General features: G+C 37.0%; 2 protein-coding genes across 3 annotated transcripts; both read left to right on the forward strand.

Annotated features, from left to right (window-relative positions):
- The first annotated feature begins 671 nt into the window (after positions 1 to 671).
- Positions 672 to 2,540, forward strand: LOC137718020 (uncharacterized). Its single transcript, XM_068457542.1, has 4 exons — positions 672 to 814; positions 952 to 1,062; positions 1,516 to 1,730; positions 2,024 to 2,540. The coding sequence occupies exons 2-4, from the start codon at positions 973 to 975 to the stop codon at positions 2,322 to 2,324; spliced, it is 606 nt and encodes a 201-aa protein (XP_068313643.1). The 5' UTR covers positions 672 to 814; positions 952 to 972; the 3' UTR covers positions 2,325 to 2,540.
- An 882-nt stretch (positions 2,541 to 3,422) lies between these two features.
- On the forward strand, positions 3,423 to 10,955 carry LOC137717414 (protein arginine N-methyltransferase 1.5). Of its 2 annotated transcripts, XM_068456780.1 has the most exons (23): positions 3,423 to 3,601; positions 4,793 to 4,910; positions 5,132 to 5,241; positions 5,434 to 5,523; positions 5,621 to 5,686; positions 6,172 to 6,251; positions 6,372 to 6,447; positions 6,541 to 6,627; positions 6,919 to 7,003; positions 7,416 to 7,507; positions 7,614 to 7,649; positions 7,828 to 7,896; positions 8,217 to 8,285; positions 8,400 to 8,453; positions 8,571 to 8,645; positions 8,836 to 8,928; positions 9,007 to 9,110; positions 9,354 to 9,402; positions 9,486 to 9,572; positions 9,679 to 9,784; positions 9,976 to 10,063; positions 10,277 to 10,370; positions 10,579 to 10,955. In XM_068456780.1, exons 1-23 carry the CDS (start codon positions 3,464 to 3,466, stop codon positions 10,660 to 10,662), a joined length of 1,950 nt encoding a protein of 649 aa, XP_068312881.1. In that variant the 5' UTR covers positions 3,423 to 3,463; the 3' UTR covers positions 10,663 to 10,955. The 2 variants fall into 2 exon arrangements, with proteins under 2 accessions (XP_068312881.1, XP_068312882.1); XM_068456781.1 differs by lacking the exons at positions 10,277 to 10,370; positions 10,579 to 10,955 and having other exon boundaries at positions 9,944 to 10,065.
- Positions 10,956 to 25,792: the final 14,837 nt, after the last annotated feature.

The following is a 25,792-nucleotide window of genomic DNA, read 5'->3' on the forward strand; positions in this document are numbered from 1 at the left end:
TGAATAATAATTAATCAGCTAGCATTATTATTTTTTTTTTCAAAATAATAAGTAATAATAGCTTACCATGACAATTAATAAATTACTTGTTATTGATGATTTTTTATCAAACAATGTACGATATTAAACTGTACATAACATCATTTCATAACGTTGATCACAATGAATCTCCATCCATACATTTTTTAATTACGAATCTTGCCAAATTGACATTCATGATTCAACATCCAGTACGCAATCTAGAATTTTAGAATCCTAAAATATAAAGCAATTCCAAAAATAACAGAAATAAAAAACTTCCCACAATTTTCACGACATTCCGACCGTCCGATCCTCATCAACATCATCGATCACTATTTTCCAAAACTAACCATTCGGGTCCCACAGGAGACTAACCTTGGGCCGTATTCGTCCAGATTCATACGGTGCCGTTCTGTACAGTGCGTACAGTTAGAAGCGAACGCGCCAGACGAGTAGTCTGAAAGGTAAACTCTCTCTCTCTCTCTCTCTCTCTCTCTCTCTCTCTCTCTCCTACACAGCTCAGCTGGCACGGGATAAAAAAGAGGGATTCCAGGACCGCTTCGGTTGACTCGTGTTTTTTTTTTTTTGGAATCTTCCGAATAAATAGGTAAGAGACAATTAAAAATCCCCCATTCGGCGATTTCTCTGGATTCTGATTCCCTCAGACGGAGAATCCCAATCCCACCAAGCGGCCCTAGAGAGAGAAAATTAGAGAGAGAGAAGGGGATAATTTCATTTCCCTCTGTAAAATTGGTTCGGAATTCGATTCAATTCCCCACCTCGTTTCTCAAAGGTTAATTGGGTTTTGGTTCAATTTTGATTTGGTCGAGTTTATGTTGATTTTGTTTTTTATTTTTTGAATTTTGGTTTCAAATCAGTAAAATTTGAAATATTTTATACTAATTTGAATATTTTATGTTTTGATGTCAGGGTGCTGGTGATTTTGCGACTATGGGTGTGACCGTGAAGCAGATGTCTCTGACAGTGGCACTTTTCGGTGTTCTCTCGTTCATATTCGGAGTTATTGCTGAAAACAAGAAGGTAATCCGCATTCCTAACATGTTCATGTGAGGATAAGATTGTAAAGTTATGGCCTGATGAATGCTTTGTTGTGTAAAATTGGTGATTTTTGTGGTAGGGGACTGAGTAGTTTGAATCCCGCTCCCGCTGTTTAGTTTTGATTAAATTAGAATATCTTCCCGAATAAAGGGAAGAATCATCGTTTTTGAGGGGGTCTTCTTCTGTAAATTTTACTCAACTTGCAATTTGGGAACCATATTCTTAAGTGAATGTGATGTGTCAAAAGTTTAGCCATGATATTCTACATAAGTCATCTTCAATGTTCCCTTTCGATGTGTCTTCACGAAGCGGAACCATGTCATCAAGTGTTAAAAAAAAAAAAAAATGTAGATGGTGCTTAATCGTAGTGGCAAAAAAAAAAAAGTGTATATTTCCTTTCATTAACTGGATGCTTTGTTTTTGACCTCTTGACAGCCAGCAGCTGGAACTCCTATGGTTGGGAAAGATGTTGTGATCTGCAAGTATCCTTCAGATCCATCAGTTGTCTTTGGGTATCTGTCTTTTGCTTTCCTCCTGGTATCTACAGTTGCTGGGTTCTTGTCATTGTTTTACCCATACAAGGGGAAGTCCCTTCCACAAGCTGCTTTGTTCCGAAGCACTAGTTTCGTCATATTCTTCAACATTTCTCTGTGAGTGTTCTTTCTGTACGTCACATTTGTGCATATATCTATGTTAGATTTTGAACTCTGACCAGTTCTACCGTTATGACGCTGATGAGTCATCATGCTTTTCATTGCCTATATGAAATTGTTGTTCATATAGAATTTCTGGATCTGTTAGCTTTATGTGACGTAGAATGCATCTTCTGCGTTAGAGTAGCTATACAATTTAAATACCGTTAACGCCACCAAAGTATGGCCATAAAAGGCTGCTCTACCCTCTTGTCTAATTATGTTGCGTTGGGTGTGGTGCGATTACACAGGCTTACAGCAGGACTAGCTGCAGCTCTGTTGCTATGGCCTACAGTAACCGAGCAACTTCATCACTCAAGAAAGGTTCATCACAATCTCCAAACAAAATGCCCAACTGCTAAGACCGGTCTCCTTGGTGGGGGTGCTTTCGTGTCCCTTGACGCATCGCTCTTTTGGTTGGTGGCCCTGATGTTAGCTGACAATGCACGAGAGGACTATTTTGAGGAGACTGAAAAGGATGTCAAGGGTGAATATGGACAGATTTCTGCAATCGATTTCGATGGACATGCCAATATTAAAGGAAGTGCTTGAAGTGTGCTGGCGTCGAAAGGAGCCGCTGGGATGTCTGTTACGTACTCTTCCGTTCATATCTATATTCATAAGCTCGCGTGTCGAGCAACTTCATGTAGTGAAAATGCATGTAGATACGATTCAAGATTGTTCGGTACAGTCTCTTTGTGGTTGTGGGTTTGGTAAGATGAAGCATGAAGAACTTTTTAATTCGACGTCATTAAAATTTTCCTCCAATTTTCTTTCCACTAGTTAGTAGTTGCTTTTTGGTGAATGAATTTTAAATGGCTGGATACTTTATTGGTATAGGGTTCTTTTGTAATTCTTTTAAAATGATTTTAGGCAATTTTGGTGAAAATAGTTTTGAAATCAAAGAGTTTTTTGCAAGAAGTATATATCCGATGTTTTTTCAAAAAGTACTTAAATGCTTTTCCAATTAAAAATCACTTTTGTCAAAAGCGTTTTTAGTTATTTTAAAAAAAAATTTAAATGAGCCAATAATTTGGTAATTAAGAAAACAAGTATAACGGTTTGCATCTTCATTTTAATGGACTAGTTCACAACTTGGCTTACTACCAAATTTCGTTGGCAGGGCTAAGGTTTTTCAAGATGCAATATATTACTTAGTTTTGAGTTAATTGAATTCATTTATTTCTTATATCACATCTTAAAGATTATTCGTGCAAAAAAATTAATCAAATTGGTAGTTGGTATTCATCTGTATCGAACAAATTGACAATTTTGGTAACTATTAGGATCTTCAAGATGAATCGCCCAGTTATTTGATAAATATGGAAAACCAAACGATTTTCAATTAAATTAAATGTTGATCGTTTAGTAATCATGTCAATGGTTCTGATTATGACATGCGTGCAATAAGAAATCAAACACATAATTGGGCTTTTGTTCAGTAGGGCTGGGCCATAACAACCCAGATCATCACTGGGCTTTTCATGGCACAAATCCAAATTCAATTTAACCCGTTACGGGTATAAAGTTAGACCCGTGTACCCAAAAACCCTAGTCCTAAAGTTCCGCAAACCCTATTTAGACGCAGCTCCATTTCCGTTGACATCAAATCAAATCAAAAACCCCACCAAAACCCTACACTCCTCACTCTCCTCACTCTCCTCACTCTCCTCCTCTGTCGGTGGAATAAAATGCCGCTCGGCGAAAGAGCTGGAGACAAGAGCGAGTCTCGGTACTGCGGCGTGGAGACGGAGTTCAACGATGACATGCCCCACGTCCTCGCTTTCAATCTCTCGCATGGATCCTTCGATTTCGTCATTGCTCCTCTGGTCCGTACATTTCTCTTCTTTTTTTCTTTCTTTTTTTCCACCCAATTTTTTTTCAAATTTCGTATTTCAATTGATTCTTCTGTTTATTTTGAGGAATGATTGGAAAAGTTGATTGGAATTTGTGTTTTGTAATGCTCGTATGGTAAATGGTGGCCAATTAGCCAGTCACGTAATCGGCTTTTCAGCTGCTCTTTTGATGCGAATGGTCAGTAAGCTCACCGATAGCAATGCCGGGTTGGTGGCTGTTGCTCGTGCGCCTGCTCGACTATGCAGCTTCACTCTACGGCCACTAACGACACTAGTGTCAAATTAGACTTAAAATTTTTGGAAATGTCGATAATTCACTTGTCAATTGTTTGCTGGTACGACTTGCATAGTTGTTTATGTTGAAGAATGATCGAAATAGTCAATTGAAGCTTCTTTTCTTCTTCTTCTTTTTTATTTTATTTTTATTTTTATTTTATAGTAATTCTTGTATGGTGGCCAATTAGCCAGTCACATAATCAGCTTTCAGCTGCTTTTTTGGTGTGAATGGTCAGTAAGCTCACCCATAGCAATGCCACGTTGGTGACTGATGTTTGTCCAGCTCCTGACATTAGAGCTTCAGTCTACGGCCACTAACTACATTAGTATCAATTTCCAATTGAAATGATCGAAAATATTGATTATTTGCTTGTCAATTATTTGTGGGTATGAATTTCTTAGTTAATGTTTATGTGTTGTCTGACCGACTTGTTTTATAGGCGTTTGGGCAATTTCTTTGGAAATGGTGGCTAATTAGCCAGTCACATATAGCCAGAGATGGCTTCTGTTTTGTGTGAATGGTCAGTAAGCTCACTGAAAGTAAGGCTCTGTTGGTGGTCTTTAATGATGAACTGTAACCTCTGGTTTCATCTTTAGGCTATTAACTACATTGTTAAATTTGTGACACCTTCGTATTTCTTATCTTTGGTGGCTATAAGGACTTTCCTTTGAGCTACAAAGGTCTTTATCTTATTGCTTGTTTGGTATTGAGTGTGATGTCAAATGCATTACATATTCATGTTGTGTTAATTTTCTGACTTCTGCTCAACAAATTGTTTGTACTGCTAAGTGTTTTGTATGTGCATGATCATTCTTTTCCCCTTTCGCTTTCTTTGATCCACAACTTGGACAAGGGGTGGTGATATTTTTTCCAACTTCATGATGTAGATGGATCCTGCTTATCGACCAAGTTTAATGCAAAAAGACAGTGGTGTATCTGGTGTTCCTCCATTTGCTGGCTCAGACTTGGTTTTGAGTCCTTCTCAATGGAGCAGTCATGTCGTGGGTATGTACTTCTCTAGACTTTTATTGTGTTACATTGTCTTCTCTTGGTAATTTAATGGACTTTACTCAACTTATGTTTTATGTTTCCTGTACTAAGATCTTGGCTGAAGAATACTAAATGTGATGGGATAAGCTTATGTCCTGTTTACCTTTCAACCACATATTTCCTTGTATCCTATGACTGCTCAAAGTGTTTTTTTTTTATTATTTAAATTTATTCAGGAAAAGTTAGCTCATGGATTGACTTAGATTCAGAAGATGAGATCCTCCGGTGCGATTCAGAAACTACTTTGAAGCAAGAGATAGCATGGGCTTCCCATTTGTCCTTGCAGGTTGATAGCATTGAAATTTGTTTATTTATTTTATTGGAACTGCACTGTTGTGAAGTATTTGAATTGCTATCTGATAGGCCACATGCGAAGCTGAATAATTTTCTGTGTTCTTTGCTAATAATTGATTGTGGAAATTGGTTATTGAGTTTACTTTCTTGCTGGCCTTTAATTGTCATCCTTTGGTTGGTGCAGGCATGCCTTCTTCCAGTTCCAAGGGGGAAATCCTGTGCTAATTATGCTAGATGTGTAAATCAGATTTTACAGGGCCTAAGCAGTATGCAGGTACCATTGTTAATCCAAATCAGTTTACATATTTCGACCTCTGTGTAATCCACATTTGAAGCTCATTCAGTTTTCCATTTGTTATGTTCTATTGTAGTTGTGGTTGCGGATTCCATTGGTCAAGTCAGACAGTGAAACCATGGATGTGAACACTGATACCTCGGTGAGTGATGTCCTTACTTAATAAGTTTTCAGAATAGGTTTATCATTTTGATAATTATTTTTTCCTGCTTTTGGTGGAACCTTGTAGTTTCCAGTGACTGGTTTTTCAACTTATGTCATGACTCTTGGCCAATATATATTGCACTATACATGGAATTTCAACCTCTGTTGCATATGGCTCTGGTTGACCCTCCAAAATGACAACTTTTGTGCTAAATCTATTTTAAGCATGACAAGTTGGGATGTATAGTACTCAGTCTTCTTTTGTAGTCTGTGTACAGACTTTCTTGTTAGATGTCTTATACCAAAGAGGTCAGGTGTGGAGAGTTGCCTCTTTTTTATTGTGCATTGAGTAGGTTAGTCAAACTTATAGGGGGCTTAAACTTTCTGCATGAATGTGGCCTTCTTTATGTGAGTAAAATAATGACAATTTGACATACCAGATGATAAAGCTCATTTTTCTTAACTCTTTTTTTTGCCTTGCAGGATGATTCTTGGGAGATTTGGAATTCATTTCGTCTGCTATGTGAACATCACAATCAGTTATCAGTTGCTCTTGATGTTTTGTAAGTGTAACAATGACCATTCTCTTATAACTTGGGTAATTTGTGTTTATTCGTTTTCATTGTGCCTGAACTAACTTTCATCTTTCTTTTTTTATCTGAACAACTTTCATTTTTCCTCAGGAGTTCTCTACCTTCTGTAAACTCTCTTGGACGCTGGTTTGGGGAATCTGTTAGAGCAGCCATATTCAATACTGAGGTATTAAATGCTAGTCAGTGTATTGGGGAAAGTTGATTACTTGTTGGTTCAATTGTTGCGTAATTTTCTAATAGTGGTCTTGTTCATTGCCAGTGCTTTCTAACAAATGCCCGAGGCTATCCATGTCTGTCAAAGCGCCACCAAAAGCTTGTTCATGGGTTTTTCAGTCATTCTATACAGGTATTTATGAAGCCGTTATCAATGGTATTTTCTATGTTCTGTTGGAGTTTGTTCTCCATTTCTGTGCATTGCAGCATAAACAACCCATGGTTAAACATTTTTTTTATTTTTACCTTCTTTTCAAATTGTTTCTTTGGTTATTGCTCAGAAGTTACCATCTCAAATAAGTTCCAATTTAAGTATGATTTTGTAGGTGCAAAAATTCTTCATAGACATCATTAGTTTTAGATCTTATGGTCACCTTCATGCAATATTTGCTAATCTTTGTCATCATGGAAAATTTAATTGCAGATAGTTCTATCAGGAGAACCAGTGCATAGTCTTCCCAAGTTAAATTCACAAATCGCTGCCAATGATAATGATAATAATGTTGATGGTAAGACCTAACTTCTGTTTTACAAGTGCATTGTCTTGCATCATTAAAACTTGTAAGGTAATTGAACTATTTGAGGCAGGAAAGCTAAGCCAATATATGTAACTTTTTCAAGAGCTTCAAATTGTCTTTTAGAGTGCTATTTTTATTTCCTAGATGAGTTTTGTTCGATTTTGAACCTCAGGATTCATATAGATCAGATACAAATACGAAGGGACAATGTAATGGGAAAACATTTATTTATTAATCTTGCTGATACAGAACAAAAATCAAGAGGCAAGCTAGAAGATACTTTAGACTAAGAAAACACTTTCAGTTAACAAAATGTATTTTCATAAAGGCATTACCCCGACCATATAAGTGGAGTTCCTTATTTGCATTTGTTCTGTTGTCTTATGTTATTCTTGACATCTAGGTGTCCAGAAACATCCGTTGAGACCGTATTTGGATTATGTTGGCTATCTCTACCAGAGGATGGATCCCCTTCCTGAGCAAGAACGGTTTGAGGTCCCTCTCCCACTCTCTTTCTTTCTCTGTGGGTATGAATTTGGATTGTGGAACTTTTTTCCCAGCTATTAAAAATCTTTCTGACCATTTAAGTCTCGTATGGCAGATTGGTTACAGGGATTACTTGCAGTCACCCTTACAGGTACGGTATATTTCCCAAGTGCTCTCTTGTATTATTATATTTTTGTTAGTACATGCCTTAATCACTCTTTTCCTTTTTGTTGAAATAAAAAATCCTACATTTCATTTTTACATGTAGTGATTTTCCATCCTCTTGTAATGCCAATCCAAGGTAGGCTAACTCTGCTACTCTAATGCAGCCGCTCATGGATAATCTAGAGGCTCAAACCTATGAGACATTTGAGAAGGACACGATGAAATATATCCAGGTATGCGCGTGCATTTGCAAATAACTGCATAAATAGTCTTTTCAGATATTTTTACATTGTTATTTTCTAATATGCAATTTGCGCTTCAACAGTATAATTAAGTTAAATCATAATCATATTTAAATACATCAACGAAACATTGGACTTTCTTTGTGTATGTTTTTCCTTTTTCTTTTTCTTCTTGGAGGGACTGGGTTCTGATGAATAGGAAGACATGGTAATGCGAATTACTCTAGTTTTTCTATGGGGTCAAATAATTGCTAGAGGCTGTGGTTTTTATGTTGCTCACATTTGTATTAATTTGTTTCTATCTTTGTTAGTACCAAAGAGCAATTTGTAAAGCTTTACAGGACAGGGTTCCAGATGACAAGGCATCGTCAATAACTACCGTATGCTGCCCACTTGTCACTTTGCTTTCCTGGTTTTCTCATGAATGGTGTTTTATTAAGTTTGATGACAAAAGATCCTAACATTGCATATGTGATATTTGCATTTGTGTCAAGGTATTGATGGTTGTAGGAGCAGGACGTGGACCTCTTGTAAGGGCATCATTGCAGGTGCCCTTCTCTTCCTTCTGCATACTTCTTTTTGGACCATGTTGTTTATCTTCAGACTTGATATTACATGTGGCAGATCATATTGATGTGGATCCCATTCCTCTTGTTCATCTGTAGGCAGCTGAAGAAACTGGGCGCAATCTTAAAGTCTACGCTGTTGAAAAAAATCCAAATGCAGTTGTTACACTTCATGTGAGTTGCAAATTCTCTCTTTATCTTGTTTCTTTCTAAAGTTGTAAAATTAATGTTTCTAGGACGTGCAACTCATCATACTGTACATTAACACACACAAATGTTATTTGTGGGTATTTGTTTGAAGCAGACTTTCCTTGTTTTTTCATATCCACATTTTTTGTTTTGACGTGTCTGTTTGTTGGAGCAGAGCTTGGTTAAACTGGAGGGGTGGGAAAACATTGTTACCATAATTTCATGTGATATGCGTTACTGGGATGCTCCGGAGAAAGCTGACATTTTGGTATGCAAGTAATTTTATGAATAATCATATTTTTGTTTCTGGGTTTCCTTAATAATAATGCCTTTGATTGTGTAATAGGTTAGTGAATTGTTGGGTTCTTTTGGCGATAACGAGCTGTCTCCTGAGTGCCTTGATGGAGCTCAGAGGCTTTTGAAGGATGATGGAATCTCAATACCTTCATCGTATGTGTACTTTTCTTTATTTTGTAGTTTTTTTTTTTTTTTTTTTAATTTTTTTTATCAATGTTGCTTCCCTGTTATGATCTTTCCAAAAGTCAGTATTGACATTGGGATATCTTGTCGTGAATCTTGATAGTGTCCAGATTTCATGGTGACTAAATGTTCAACATCAGTACATCATTTTGAAAGCTATTTTTGGAGCTTTCTCCATTAGTGTGTCTAAAAAGCCTATGCGCCTCTTTTCAGGTACACGAGTTTTATCCAACCGGTGACTGCTTCAAAGCTTTACAATGATGTATGCCCGTGTCTTTGTGCCAAAAAATGTTCAATTCTATGTGTTTGAGGATTCCTTTGTAAATTATTGTTTTTATTTTTCAGGTTAAGTCGCATAAAGACATTGCACACTTCGAAACTGCTTATGTTGTTAAATTGCACAACATTGCAAGACTTGCTCCTCCTCAACCTGTGAGTTTTCTCACTGGACTGATTTGATAATAATTATATGAACTTGATTCTATTGGGAGTCATTATTCAGCAATCATTTAGTCACGAACACTGGATTTTTTGTTAGGTGTTCACGTTTGATCATCCAAACCACTCAACTGACAAAAGCAATAACCGGTACACAAAGTTGCAGTTTGGAATATCAAGTGATACTGGCTCAGCCATGATTCACGGTATGTGGTTGCATAGTTTTTTTATTAAGGTGACTAATATTCATAGTATTTGTTTTGGTGAATAATAGTCTTGAAAGAAAAAGACGGTGCGTTGCATTTTGTTAACATGACTAAATTCTACTTTGATTGTACTGTTGATTCATTGGGCCTATTTTTCAGGTCACTAAAATTACTCTTTTCTACACCTTCAGGATTCGCTGGGTATTTTGATTCAACACTATACAAAGAAGTTCATCTTGGCATTGAACCGTCAACATCAACACCAAACATGTTTAGCTGGTATGTAGTCCGTCCTATCCTTTTTCTTGTTTGGTTGCTGCTTGTCATCATTGTGCTTGCTTTTCTTTGCGATTTTAGTTCTCGAAGAAAATGTTGAATTTCCTCCCCTAGTTCTGTTCTTTTTTCATGGTTATGCAATAATTGGTAAACACGTGATGGCTAAAACTTGTGTGGTAGTTATATGGCTTACGTGCTGTTTATCTTTACCCTCAGGTTCCCAATATTTTTCCCACTAAGGACACCAATTGCGCTTAGTCCTGGCGCTTCTCTTGAAGTACATTTTTGGCGGTGTTGTAGTCCTACCAAGGTAATATTCTTTCTTGTTTACAAGGAATGCAGAAAAAACGGGGTCACGCACACAAAAAGTAAACTAACCTCAGTTAAAAGACGATCCTGTTTTTAGTTTACAAGGATTTGAGGCCATTGTCCGTAGGCATAATATTGAGCAGAAGAATAGGGTGCTTCTGCATCTCTCTTGTTTTATATGAACAATAAGCCTCTGAATGTTGATGCAGGTTTGGTACGAGTGGTGTGTGGCATCACCCTCCAGTTCACCGATTCACAACAGCAACGGGCGTTCATACTGGGTCGGGCTCTAGGAGCCCCGCAATTTTGCTTATTACATACTAGGCGAACGCTAATATTATTCCATGCGTAATGCGTGTTCAGTGGTTGGTCTGCCCTACAACTTTTGACATCTACGCCATTGAACTACATTAGCGGTGTGAACTAGTTTTGGTGCCCCCGCCACGGGGTGAGCAAAAATTTCGCCTGAGTTCCTTTGTATTCGGAACGTGTATAAGCCAATGGCAATGTATACCAACTGTTAAGATTGGATTTTTGTTGTTTTTCAGAAAGTAGCATCTGACGGGAAATATTCTTTTACTTCTTACACCCGTGTTCAATTTCGACCCAAATAAATTGAAGATTAATAAATAAAATTTGATGTAGGTATATCAGAAGTAAAAATGTGGTACTGAAGTCACTTGATTAGGAGATAAAAAGAAGATCTAGCAGTCTTTTTAGTTTATTGGGAATGATAAAAAATTGCCTTTTCAAGAGATGAGTCAAAAAAAAAAATTTAAGGCAATTTTTTATATACCTACTTTTTATTATTTTTAATAATATAATCTCTACTAATTAATAAAATACTAATTGTCAACTAAAATCTTATAAAATTACTAATTTAACATTTTAATTAAAAAGGGACATGAATAAGAAATATAGGGTAAAAATATAATTTCATACAACCAAATTTTACTGTTTTTTTTTTCAAAACTTTATTTACATGTAATTCTAGCATATCTCTGATTAAAAAGAAAAAGAAAAAACCTCCCACTCCTACATTCTCTATCACTCTCTCCCTCTCTCCTATTTCAAAAAAAAAAAAAAAAAAAATTTCATACACTTTATGTGTGCCCATATGCTAGTAAAATATTAAGTAAAGTGAGAAGAGTAAACTCTATTTAACCGGTAAAAATGGTCCTAACCAATTTAAAAACCCGAATGTTACACGGGGTAAAGCGTTATTAAACAAGTGCAATTTTTGAAGAGATTTTTCTACGTACATAAATCGGTACACAAGTCATCATAGTACTAGTGGAGGAACCGATATCTTATCATTCTCTTCATTTTTATTATGATGCGTGATGTGTCAGTTTGTATTTTGAAAATACAATAAAATCTCTCTACTTCTTTACCGAAGCTGCCACCTGAGATCTAGCTGGGATCTCAGGCAACTCGGTTTTAAGTCCATAAAATACTCTTGATATCTCTGGTACACAGATTCAAGGTCAGATACTGAATATGAGGCAAAAATATAATTTCACACAACCAAATTTTACTGTTTTTTTCTTTTCAAAACCTTATTTACATGTAATTCTAGCATATCTCTTATTAAAAAATAAAAAAAATTAAAAAAACCTCCCACTCCTATATTCTCTATCACTCTCTTCATCTCTCCTATTTCAAAAACAAAAATAAAAAAAATTTCTCACACTTTGTGTGTGCCCATATGCTAGTAAAATATTAAGTAAAGTGAGAAGATTAAACTCTATTTAACCGGTAAAAATGGTCCTAACCAATTTAAAAACCCAAATGTTACACGTGGTAAAACGTTATTAAACAAGTGCACTTTTTGAAGAGATTTTTCTACGTACATAAATCGGTACACAAGTCATCATAGTACTAGGGGAGGAACCAATATCTTATCATTCTCCTCTTTTTTATTATGATGTGTGGTGTGTCAGTTTGTATTTTGAAAATACAATAAAATCTCTCCACTTCTTTACCGAAGCTGCCACCTGAGATCTAGCTGGGATCTCAGGCAACTCGGTTTTAAGTCCATAAAATACTGTTGATATCTCTCCATATAAGCTTGAAGAAAATGGTACACAGATTGAAGGTCAGATACTGACCAGAAAAACAGTGACGGTCATGCTGTGATCGGAACCGATGACAGTTCTAGATGTCTCAACGCACCGTGAATCGAGAATCCATGGCCTCTGTGACTGGCAGAGGGCCAGGCATGGGCACGTTCCACATAAAAAGCCTTGAAATATTGCTAACAAGAGCTAAAATCCTTTTGTAACTGCACATTATTAAACACACTGAATTTTACAAGAGAATTGTTATTAGCACTCCAAAAATCTTACTCTACAATTGTCATAAATGTTTTCTTTCTAATTATAGAAAGTTTGGAGTTCTAATAACAATTCCCTTTTACAAGACGGCACTGTTTTCACCATGCAATTAAGTCTTAGAATACATATTCTTTCAAACAGCTTAAGATTAAGCTGGTATTCGGAGTTTTGATGACTCAAGCACAACGACTTTAACACTCCTGCAACCCAGAAAAGAAACCATGTAAGGAAATCACCCAACTCAACTCACCAAGTTAAATGAACAAAAAATTTTGCAACGAAAACCCAGTCGACGAAGCGATGCACTACAAAGAATACCCTAAACTTGTATGCAGTTAAAGAATTGTGTGACATTTAGAAAGCCATGGTTGTGGCTATTTTGGAGTGTAGCTGATAAGTCAGTAATGTGGGTGACCTGTATTGGCAAAATTCACCAGACCAATGTATAGGGTGGGTCGGAAACTGTGTCTGGGTAAGGAACTTCAAAGTACGAAGATATCGCGAAGTGATGTTATTTTAAATAAGAGTATTATACAGCTATTTGTTTGGGCAACCTGCTCACTAAAGTGCAACTAATCATGGATTTGCAAGTTTAATTTCAAAGTTCACATCAAACCCTAACTGGCTTGAAAATTATAACAGCCATTGGTAAACACATACCAGAAAACAACAAAATTCAAATGTGAAATACGATTTCCAGTTCCGCTCAAACTTATAATTATCTAACTTTCTCAGCAACAAAACAATTTGCTCCCTCTTAAAGAGGGAACAATATTCGTTGTTAAAGAACAAAACAAGGAGATTGCAAGAGATGGAAGCACTAGGCAAAAGAAACACAATGCAGGTTGTGAAACAAAGTGATGCTGGGAAAGGTTGACCGCATCCAATAAAGAACCAGAGAGCAAAGAGGCGTTGACATTCGATTTAGAACCAGAGCAAGAAGACGCAAGGAAGAAAGGAAGAAAGGAAGAAAGGGAGATAGGACAGGGGATTTGCTTCAATGAAGGAAACAAGACTATCTGACAATAAAGAGCAAAAATGCTTTTATTAATGTACGTAAAGAAGAGAGATACCGAATTATACAATATTCGGGATCTGTTCTCACCAGAAAATCATATTATCTTAGAATACAAATTACTGCTTTCAAGTACTACAAGTTTCAATACAACTCAAAATATCAAAGCAGATGTTAATTCGAAACGAAGAGCTTTCCCTAATTGCTATACCTCAAAAAATGACAAATAATGTAAGACTCCTGCAATCCAAACCTGAACCAGATGCCATCAAATACACAAATCACCAAGATTGAAAAAAGAAAATCTTCCCCAACAAATTCAACTAAGTTGAATGAACAAGAACGGTTTTCAACGAAACCCATTTCCTCAAAACTTAGTTCACAGAAAACTATACAGAGATCAGAGACAAGCGAGTCAACACAGTGATACAACTCATGATCATTACACACAAAAAAGCCATAAATTTGCAAAGCAAAAGACCATACAAAGACAACATCAAAGAACAAATCTAGGAAATAACAAAATCCTATACATTTTCAGTTCCACTCAATCTTATATTACTCCAACTTTAAAATAGATGTCTCAGCAACCAAAAATATTGTCCCCTCTTACAGATGAGACAAAAACTCAGGAGATGGTAACAGATAGAAGAACCAGAAGTGATAAGGAAGCAGAACGTAGGTTGTGAAATGAAGTGTGCTAGGAAATTGAAGGGTTGGAGAGATCTGTTGAAGAAGCAGACAGCAAAGTGGCATCCAATGAAGAACTAGAGAGCGACAGAAGAGAAAACAATGAAAGGAAGACAGAATCAGGACATACAAAACTATGCAAATATTTGGGTGTGGGAACTGTTCTCACCAGAAAAACGTAGTATCTTCGAATGCAAAGTACCACTTTCAAATAACATTCAATACAACTCAAAATATAAAAGCAGAAGCTATGAATTCAAAAAGAAGAGCTTTCCCAAGTTGCTATGCCTTAAAAAAGCACATATAGTGTCACTACTCCTGCAATCCATACCAGAACCAGGACAGAAACTATCGAACACACAAACCACCAAGACTGAAAAAGGAAACAAATCACACACACACACACACAAAAACAGGACCAAAGAACAAAACCAGAAAACCTTAAACTTTCTAAGCACAGACCAGAAAAACAAAATTAAAGAACAAAACCAGAAAACAACAACAAAATCCAAATATGCTCAGTTATGCGATAAAACTCATAATCACTACACAAAAAGTCCTAAATTTGCTAAGCAAAGTGCAATCAAAACACAGAATCAAAGTAGAAAATCAAAACACCAAACCGTAAACACAGAACCAAAGCACAAAATCAAAACTTGTTAAGCACAGATTATTAGAAAACGAAAGAGAGATGTACCGATACACAAATGTTGCTTAATTTCCTCCAACACAGGCGAAGAACCTAACAACCAAACACATACAATTTAGGTCATGAATCGATATTATGGCATACACGGTTAAGTAGAAGCTCTCAGAAAGTTAAATTAATTTTTACCTCAAGCGACGGAGATAGGGGATCACTACTGGGTCATCCCTCAGTTCCTCGCCCGCTAGCCGGAATATGACCTTCCCGTTCTCAGCAAAATAGTTAGCCGGAAAGATCAATATCTTCGGTTCACCGCCGGGAAGCACGGCGGTGACATGAATGCTCCGATAAATACGAGAAATTAAGCTTCGATTTATGAACTTGCTGCCCTTGATCTCTCTGCTCTCCCCAGGTCCGAGCCTAACAATCAGTCTGCCCTGCCTTTCATCGCCCTCCACCTCCGTTATCTCAAGAACCACACCCGGACTCGTCGCGTTCACGAGCTCCACCGATCGACAGAGAAGGCCACCCATTGAAAAGTCGATTTTTCCCACCCAAACAACCGGAAGCCCCAAAAGGATATTCATGTTCCTCCCCACGCGTTTTTTTTTTTTTTTTTTTTTTTGGAGGCGGACGTAGGTGCACGCATTTTTTGGGCGGCGAGAGTGTCGTGGATTCAAGAATCTAACTAAAAGTCGCAGATGCCACGAAGAACGAATTCCCAGAGAATCTGAAACTAGTATCGTTTGTCCGAAATACCCCTCACTTTATTGATGATTACAAATGGTAAAAACAGTTCTTTCTTACATGTGGGAATTAATCTGGTCATGGTAGAACCCTTTTAATTTAAGTCCCCTTTAACTTATTTAATCTGAATGCTAAAAGTAAAAAAGAGTATGTAAAGCGTTAAATTAATTTCACATATGCGTCAAGTTAATTTCTTTTAACAACATATTGATACAATACCGATAGTAGAAAGGAACTGTGACAACCCGTCTCAAATTTTACATTTTAATTAATTTTAGAAGCGTGAATTTACGAAAATGCCTTAGATGTAAGGACTTTGACTTTTGTTGATCACAGGTTAGAGTGACGTATGACTTATTCTTTTAACATATCCTCGTAGTACTTGTCACTACGAACGCATAGGCGAAAGCCGTTTGCGAGGTCGAATTATAACGGTATAATTACAGACATTTGAAGTTGGTTATTTAAAGGTAGTTAAATTATTTGAACTCCCACCTTGTGGGAAGGCTAACTAATCATCCTTAAGTAAAGAGAAAAATGGACCAATCAAATTAAAAGGGATGGAGGACCAATGAGAAATCAGAAAGAAAGACGAAAAGAAAAAAAAAAAAAAAAAAAGCTCCCAGCTTTCCCGTGGGTTTTTCCACTCGCGACCACCCATTTTCCAAGGCCGATTCCAATCAACTCCGGTGGAGTTTTTCGACGCCACCACCACCATCTTGAAGCTCTCATTCCCCTCTACAAAACCCACCCAAGAACCACCTTGATTAACCACATTATGTGGCGGTTTGAGGCCACGAAAGTTGACGGTTCTCACGGTGCTCCGGCCACCCTTTTTGAGTTTCCGGTAAATCGGCAAAGTGATGGCCGATGCCACCACCTGGACTTTTTAGCCCATCCTCCCAGGAGCAAAACCCAACCAATCTTGACCCCGTTGGACCACCGTAGACGACGAATCGACACCGAGAAGCTTTAGGCATCCGCGGCTTCATGGGCAAAATTGACAATCTTCCATCCACTTTTGGACTTTGTGGCAGGTATGAAAGTTGTTACTCTCTGTGAGATCTTCATTCCTGTAAATTTTGGTAATTTTTAGAAATAGTTGGATTTTCCGGCGAGTCGAGGCGGCCGACTGCCACCCATGGTGGCGCGTGCGGCGGTGCGTGGCCAGTGGGCTGCCAATGCTATTTTTAGGCTATGTTAAATGTCTTGATATTTGAATGACGTAGGTTGACCGTTGGAACCTAAATTCTCTATGATACGTTAATAGGTATTTATGTGAATCGACGATCCAACCGTTGGATCATCACCAAACTTTGTTACATTGTAGTACATAATATTTGAAGAATGTAGAAACTTACAGATTGGGAATCTGACGTACAGATCTTTTTGAATTGGATTTGTAAGTTCATAAAATAAAACGTTAACCGCTAATCAGTTTTGGGAATTGGCGAGGATCCAATCGTTGGATCGTAATAAAATCTTAGTATGCTATTCTAGAAGCATAATGTGGATCTTTGAAAGTTACGGATTGGAAATCTGATATACGGATCTTCCGAATCGAGTTATACAGGGTTGTAGACCCTAACGTCGATCAAAGATCAACGGTTGACTTTTGGTCAATGGGTCTCAAATTATTCTTGAAGGTTATTGAGGATATGTTTTATGTAAATTATGTATTCTATCGGTAAGAAATTTGAGACGTGATTTGATAATTGGTCACAGGCGACGATAGATCGTGATGTCTCGATGTGCATGCAAGATAATCATAGCGTGGACTTCAGGTGAGTGAGTCTTTTTCTTTCATAGGCATATAATTGATAATTCCACAAACACTTCTAAAGTGATCTATGCTTGTTACTTACAATTAATCATTGCGACTACGAATGGCTTGATCCCTGTTTAGGGTACGTAGGCAGTCTAACAAGACACTAGATGCAACCATATAATAAATGAGATTAAATAATTGAGACAATAGCCTTGTTTAGTGAATTGAGCAATGTGAGGGACATTGGTGGGAAGTGTGAGATTTAGCTTTATGATTTGGTGATTAAATGTTGATCATAAATCAATGCGTGAAGAATCAAGAAATTGAAGGAAAGGTAAGTAATGATAGTTAATTTAACTAGTGTCTAATTGGGCTTATCACTGATGATTACTCTCAAAAGTAAATTGTTTGGGAGTAGGGTGTTATTGATTGTACATGTTACGCCGTATTATATATTTTGGGAATATCATGAAATGTTTGGGTTTAGATTGCATCATGGCATATTCATATGGACATTACCTGAACCTAACTATTGTGAATGCTTTGAAGTGCTAAATGATGCTGCAGACGCCCAGGTAAGCTTCAGGTGAGTACATGTTGATGATAGTGATGGTAGTGAGTATGATTGTGTTGAGATATATTATAGCTCATAAACCTGCACCCTGGTGTTAGTGCTCCCTCTCGTGGCCAGGGCACAGTCCTTCACGTGATGTTCACCTCTCGCACCTTACGCTCACCTTGGATCCACGGTAGATGCACAGTCCTGTCGTACAGACCACTTTAGGTGGTTCCGACTCGTAGGTGACCCGCGATTATTAGCACAATCTTCACGTGATCGTAGCACTTAAGCGTATTTATTTACACCCAGTCTTATCGTACAGACCACTTTAGGTGGTTCCGACTCGTGTGCAGGTATACTTATTGAGCTATTGGCTAGCATGTTATTGAGTTATTGGCTAGCATGATTGATGAGATATGTGATGAGATATGGATAAGTCGTACAGGTCACTAGAGGTGACTCCGACTTATGTGCTAGCATTGATTGATGAGATATGGGTGCAGTCGTACAGGTCACATTAGGTGACTCCGACTTACATGCTAGCATTGATTGATGAGATATGGATAAGTCATACAGGTCACTAGAGGTGACTTCGACTTATGTGTTAGCATTGATTGATGAGATATGGGTGCAGTCGTACATGTCACATTAGATGACTCCGACTGATATATCATTTTTTATTGATTAAGTTCATTTGGCCTACTTATTAATGCATGGTGGAGTTAATGGACATGGCAAAACGTGGTTTTGGCCATTTTTTAGTATGGTTTGGATATATGTATATATGTTGTACTGTCTTATGGAAAACGATACGGGTTTTACATTGAGGGGCATTACTTTTAGAGAGGTAATAACTTTGGGAAGCTTGGTTTTATTGCTCACTCACACTCTCTGTTTAGTGCCCTCTAGGTTTTGGCTGCTGAGTTTGTATCGACAAGGATATGTGGCGAATATTAGTATTGATGGATAATTCTGAGGGTATGATTCTTACCCACACTTCTGTACCTTACTTATGCTCTGACGTCGTGTGTGAAATGGATTCGCTCCCGCTCACAACGCACTCTAGTATTTAAAATTTTTAGGTTCAAATTATTCACATTTTTGTACACTCTATCACATTTTATGGCTTCGTCACCTTTTAGGTGTCGGCCAGCACAACTCGATTCAGGGTCCAAGTGGACTTTCTGGGTCGGAGTGTGTCAGGAACTGTTAGTAGTCCTGTGACTTTGTTCATTACGCATTAGGCGAAAGCTAATATTGTTCTATGCGTACTACGATTTAAGCGGTTGATCTTCCCTATAACATCTTTCGACATCTATGCCCTTTGAACTACATAGTGGTGTGAACTAGTTTTGGTGCCCCTGCCACAGATGAGGGCAAAAATTTCGCCTGAGTTCCTTTGTATTCAGAATATGTATAAACCAATAGCAATGTATACCAACTGTTAAGATTCAATTTTTCTTGTTTTTCAAAAGGTAGTATCTGACAAGGAATACTGAAAGGGTGGTGCTATTCTTTCACTTGTCACACCAATCACAATTTTCGGTCGTTTTATCAAATGAATTGAGGGTTAATGGACAAAAATTGATCAAATTGTGTGAGAAGTAAAAATACGATACTGAAATCACTCGATTAGGAGATAGAAAGAGGATCTAGCAGTCTTTATAGTTTATTTGAAATGATTGAAAATTGTCTTTTAAAGAGATGATTCAAAGAGTTCCAAGGAAATTTTTTATTTACCTACTTCTTATTATTTTAATAACATAACAATATTAATATATTAAGTAAAGTGAGTAGGGTAAACCTTTATAAGAGGGAAAGATAGATTTTACGGGGATTTGGATCCTCGTCGGATCCCCTCCCTAGGGATCAACGTACGTGGACCATTGATCAAAAATCGTGCGGCCACAATTTTTTCTTTTTTTTTTATTTTCACGCAAAACGAGGTTGCTTTCCTTTTAAAATTACAAAAAGCATTTAATTGTGGCCGCACAATTTTTTATCAATGGTCCACGTGCTTTGATCCCTAGGATCCCCAGGCAGGGGATCCAGCGAGGATCCAAATCCTTTTTACGGGACAAGGATCCTTTTTGGATTCTTTTTGTGGGGATTCGATGATCAATCAATCATGTTTGTTTATCATACATTATGCGGCTAGTTTTCATTAAGTACTATTTATATTCAATTTTAAATTAAAATTTTGATTTCTAGCCGCATGATGTATGATGAATGGACACAATTGATTGATCATCTGAATCCTCACAAAGAGGATTCATAGAGGATCATATTCCGTCTTTACAAATTTAAAAATCAGAGACTTTTTCCTCATTCATTGTCTCATCCCTTGGAAAGTCCGAATGTAAAAGAAAGACAAAATAGAGAATGTGAGAGGAAGGGAGGAAAGAGGATGAGAGAGAATCCTAGTTCCACAAATTATCACGTGGTGAAGTTATATTAAACAAGTGCACTTTTTGAAGAGATTTTTCTTTGTACATCAAGCGGTACACTATTTGTCATATACAAGTGGAGAAAGTGGTGTTTTTTCATTCTCTTCATTTTTATTATAACATGTGCTATGTTAGCTCGTGTTTTGGGAATGCTAAAATAATGTGATATTCACACACTTCAAATTATTTTTTCACACCTTTTTATTTTTTTTAGTATACTACCCACCACTAACACTTGATAGAAAAATATTAAAAAATTAAAAGAGTGGCAAAAGTAATTTGGGATGTGTGAATATAATCTATCTACTCATTTTTAAGTCTCGAAAATACTGTTGATACCTCTCCACAAGCTTGAAGAAAATGATACACAGATTCAAGGTCAAATTTTGACTATAAAAACAATGACGGTCATGCTGTGATCAGAACCAGTGACAATCCTAACTAGATGTATGTGTTGGATGTTACGACTCTAATCCAACGGCTAATAGGTCAATATAGTTAATAAAGATTGATGTGGAATGTAAGTGCGATTAGGGTTTAGTTATAAGCTATAACTTAGACTCCAAGTAAAGTATATAATCTGGTTATAATTGGAGAATAAGGACTCTTGATACTATCATATTTGGATTGAGATTTGGTAGATTATATCCTTGTGCAATAAGGAATCCTAGTGCATGATTATGGGAATGTGCACTAGGGTTGTAGTAGTATAAATACCAAGGGAATCTCCCTGCATACACCACCGAAACATATACTTAGAGAACTCCCCATAGGTTCGAGTAATACAGTCGTGATGAGTGTGCAGAAGGCTGTCCTCGAGTTTTAGGTCTCTTCGTGTGTTTGCTGTTGTACCAATGCTTGTTGTGCATTGGAGGATGTCTTCACAAGGTTAGTACAATGGTGTTTTAATATTACATGAACGTATTAAGTTTAACAGTTGGTATCAGATCCAACATTTACGTAGTTAAAATCCATAAGAGAACTAACATACATGAAATCATGCATGCAATATGAATGAACTGATGTTTCTTTAAGTTTCGATTCTGGTTTCTTTTCCGCTACTATATTTAATGCTTGCATGCATACGTATATGTACAAAGTTTGAGAGATGATATCCCTGCACATTTACGTGAATCTCAACTGAGTATAAAACTAAGTAATATACATATAAGACTACAAACAAGTGCCATGATTACTTTGTATTATGCTTGCATTCACAAGAAACCCTAAAATTGTCTACCATGCATAATTGATGTAAGAACTAATTTTGGCCTATTAAAACTCAGAAATTGTTTACTTCAGAAGTCTTGATTGTTAAGCATGTCTAATGATCGAAAGTTTTAAGGTTCATAGCATGTTGAAAGTTATAACATGGTCAATGTCTTTTAAGATGTAATTGAATGAATGAAACACAACAAATTCGTTTCAATCATTCAAGAACTGCTAAAAATTCAAGGTTTAAATGATCGGCTTGTATTAGTAGCCATAATAATGAGGTTATATCCCCAAATAAAGGTGTGACTAATTGACATTGGTTCGGTTACTGATAGCTTAGTGAAAACATACAAGATGCATAAGCTATGAAAGTTAATTGCCAAATGAATGTGGATGGCTTTCATGTTGTACCATTACTTATGCAACTTATATGTTTTGCACTGATACTGATTAAGCTTGAAAAACCAAACAAAGGTTGAGTTGTTTCAATTATACAGAATATAGAGTCTTGAATACCTATTTTGTTTGAAAATCTTTTAGTAATTAACGCCCTGAATGCAATTCAAACACTCAATGGAACCAACTGTAAGAAGTGGAAGCAACATATTGAAATAACACTAGGGTTTATAGATTTCAATTCAGCTCTAAGAGAGAATGAACCAGCCAAGCCTGTTGATGATGCAACTGCAAAAAAGAAGAATGAATATGAAATGTGAGTGGATTAAGGCTAACAGAATGGTGTTGCTGGTAATCAAAAGGTCAATGTCTAGTTTGGTTTGAGGGGCAATCACTAAGTCAGACAATGCTAAGGCATATCTTGACTCCATAGAAGCAAAGCTCAAGGAATCCGAGAAGGCTGAAACTGGAACACTAATAAACACCCTTATAACCACTAAGTACCTGGGTGGTGATGTGAGAGAGCACATTCTCTCAATGGTTGATGCAGCTGCAAAACTTAATGCACTTAACATTAAGATAAATGATCATTTTTTAGTTCATCTCGCCCTGAATTCCTTACCCCCTGAGTACTCTCAGTTGAAGAGTACTTATATAGCTCAGAAAGAAAAATGGGACCTGAACAAGTTAATTGCTATCTGTGTGCATGAAGAGGAAAATATTCGACAATATAAATGGAAGAAACAAGTCAATACAATGCAGAATGTCAACCCTGCAAATCCTCCCAATGAGAAAGACAATCTTCCACAGAAAAAACAATAAGAGGGCTGCAAGAAGGGTCAATTAGGGCAATAACCATCTAAGAATTCATAGGGGTGTTGGAATAAAATGTTTCTTCTGCAAAAAGGTGGGACATCAGAAAAATGAGTGCACTAGGTATAAACGTTGGAAAGAAAACAAAGAAAGTAAGAAAAACAAAGGGGTACATTAGTAAGAGGGTGCCAGACAAGGATGAGGTGTTAGCGTTCGTGGGCAATAGAGCTAAAGTTGCAGTGGAGTTCATTAGAGTAGTTAGGCTTGAATTATTTTCTTGTTTTTTGCTAAATTTGGTTGATGTTGCTTATATACCTTCCATGAGAAGGAATTTAGTCTCAGTTAGTAGGCTTGTTAAATCAAAGTTTAAGTTTGATATTAATGAGATTGGTTTTTCAATATTTCGAAGTTCCAAGCTAATTGATGATGTAGTGTTGACGGTGACATGTTTAAGCTTAACTGCAATATACCAATGAGTGTGATTAACACAATGGGGCACAAACGAACACTGATAAATGACACCTCATCCAAGTTATGGCACAAGAGATTAGGGCATATTTGTAAAGAGAGAATGCAAGGGCTAACTAGAGAACAAATCCTGCCATCACTGATCTATGGTGATTTCGAAATTTGCACCAACTGCATTAAGGCAAAATTGGTAAACAAGAAGAAGAAAGGTTCAACTAGAAGTACAAAGCTGCTAGAACTAATCCACACAGACATTTGTGGACCTTTCCCAACACAAACACATGATGACTACAAGTATTTCATCACATTTACATGACTTTTCTAGGTTTGGGTACATATACTTGTTGACTGAGAAATCTAGTGCATTTGCTGCTTTCAAAACTTATAAAGCAGAAGTAGAGAATCAATTAGACTGCAAATCAAGGTAGTAAGGTCTGATAAGGGTGGAGAGTACTATGGAAGATTTTGTGAGTCTGGTAGACAGCCTGGTTCTTTTGCATTGTTTATGCAAGAGCATGGAATTGTTGCTCAATACACCAATCCTGGTACCCCTGAGCAAAATGGAGTTAGTGAAAGAAGAAATAGAACCTTGATTGAAATGGTAAGAAACATGATGAGTAATTCAAGGCTACCTACTTTTCTTTGGGGAGAAGTAATCAAAGCTGCAAACTACTTGCTCAATAGGGTTTTCAGCAAGTATGTTCTCAAGACACCCTTTGACTTGTGGATTAATAGAAAACAAGTGCTCAATCACTTGAGAATTTAGGGATGCGCCGCATAAGCAAGAGCATACAATCCAATGGAGAAAAAGCTAGACCTTAGAACAATCATATGCTTCTTTGTAGGGTATCCAGAAAGGACTAAGGGTTATAGGTTTTATTGCCCCAATCATACTTCGAGATTCATTGAAATTGGAGAGCCAAGTTCATTGAAGAAGTTAACGATGATTCATGGGAAGAAAATCTTGACTGGAATGGAGAGATCACAGCAATGCAAGATGAAAACCTAGGTGATGATGTGACAGATGAAGTTGTTGTACCAATTCCAGTGCAAAATAAACAAGTTGCAAAACCAACACAAGCTACTCAACAAGAAGAAATGATTGTAGAAAAACCTGTGCAGTTGAACAACACACCAGCCATTCAAGAAGAGAACATTGAACATGGGCAAATGGAAACCAGAAGATCAACCCATACAAGAAAACATGCAATCTCAGATGATTTCCTTGTGTATCTGTAAGAGGCTGAGTTTAATAGTCAAGAAGAAGATCCATTAAACTTCAAGACAACAATTGAGAGTCTCAATAATGCACATTGGCAAGAAGCTATGCAATCAAAATTGGATTCCATGAATAAGAACAAAGTGTGGGAGTTGGTTGAGCTTCCATAAGGATGTAAACCAATAGGCTGCAATTGGGTTTACAAGACCAAGAGAGACTCAAAGGGTGATATCGAAATATACAAAGCTAGACTTGTAGCAAAGGGTTATGCTTAATAAGAAGGAGTTGATTATAATGAAACATTCTCTCCAGTCTCTACAAAAGACTCTTTTGGAGTGATCATGGCACTAGTGGCTCACTTTGATTTATTTCTGCATCAAATGGATGTTAAGACTGCATTCTTGAATGGAAATCTTGAAGAAAAGATCTACATGAAGCAACCAAAGGGTTTCATTCAAGAAAGGAGAGAGAATTTGGTCTATAAACTTAACAAGTCCATTTATGGATTGAAACAGGCCTCGAGACAGTGGTATTTGAAGTTTAATGAGGTTGTTTCATCACATGATTTCGAAGAGAGCCCTAGTGATGAATGTGTTTACATGAAAAGGAACAGAAACTGTTTTATTTTTCTCATTCTTTACGTAGATGACATAGTATTAGCATGCAATAATACACCAAGAAATTTCTGTCAAAACACTTTAAGATTAAAGATATAGGAAAGGCAGTTTTTGTTCTTGGTATTCAGATCACAAGGGATCGAAGAAAAAGGCTACTTGGTTTATCACAAAGAGCATATATTGAAAAGGTTCTTAAAAGGTTCAATATGGAAGACTTAAATGGCTGTGATGTTCCAATGATAAAGGGAGAGAAGCTCAGTAAAGATCAGTGCCCCAAGACTGAGTTTGAAAGAAAGGAAACGGCTAACAAGCCTTATGCTTCTCTTGTTGGGAGTCTTATGTATGCACAGGTATGTACCATACCTGATATTGCATATGCCATTAGCATATTGGGAAGGTTTCAGTCTAACTATGGTAATGCACATTGGATGACTGCCAAGAAGGTTTTAAGATACTTGCAGAGAACTAAAGAGTATCAGTTGGTATA

The sequence above is a fragment of the Pyrus communis genome, chromosome 15 (assembly GCF_963583255.1).
Source record: "Pyrus communis chromosome 15, drPyrComm1.1, whole genome shotgun sequence".
In the NCBI taxonomy this organism is placed as follows: Eukaryota; Viridiplantae; Streptophyta; class Magnoliopsida; order Rosales; family Rosaceae; genus Pyrus; species Pyrus communis.

Coding starts and splice junctions, on each gene's coding strand:
- LOC137718020 (XM_068457542.1), top strand. CDS start 973: ATGGGTGTGACCGTGAAGCAGATGTCTCTGACAGTGGCACTTTTCGGT. Junction 1,063..1,515: donor TTATTGCTGAAAACAAGAAG/GTAATCCGCATT, acceptor ACCTCTTGACAG/CCAGCAGCTGGAACTCCTAT. Junction 1,731..2,023: donor ATATTCTTCAACATTTCTCT/GTGAGTGTTCTT, acceptor GCGATTACACAG/GCTTACAGCAGGACTAGCTG.
- LOC137717414 (XM_068456780.1), top strand. CDS start 3,464: ATGCCGCTCGGCGAAAGAGCTGGAGACAAGAGCGAGTCTCGGTACTGC. Junction 7,508..7,613: donor CTGAGCAAGAACGGTTTGAG/GTCCCTCTCCCA, acceptor CTCGTATGGCAG/ATTGGTTACAGGGATTACTT. Junction 9,785..9,975: donor TGGCTCAGCCATGATTCACG/GTATGTGGTTGC, acceptor CTACACCTTCAG/GATTCGCTGGGTATTTTGAT.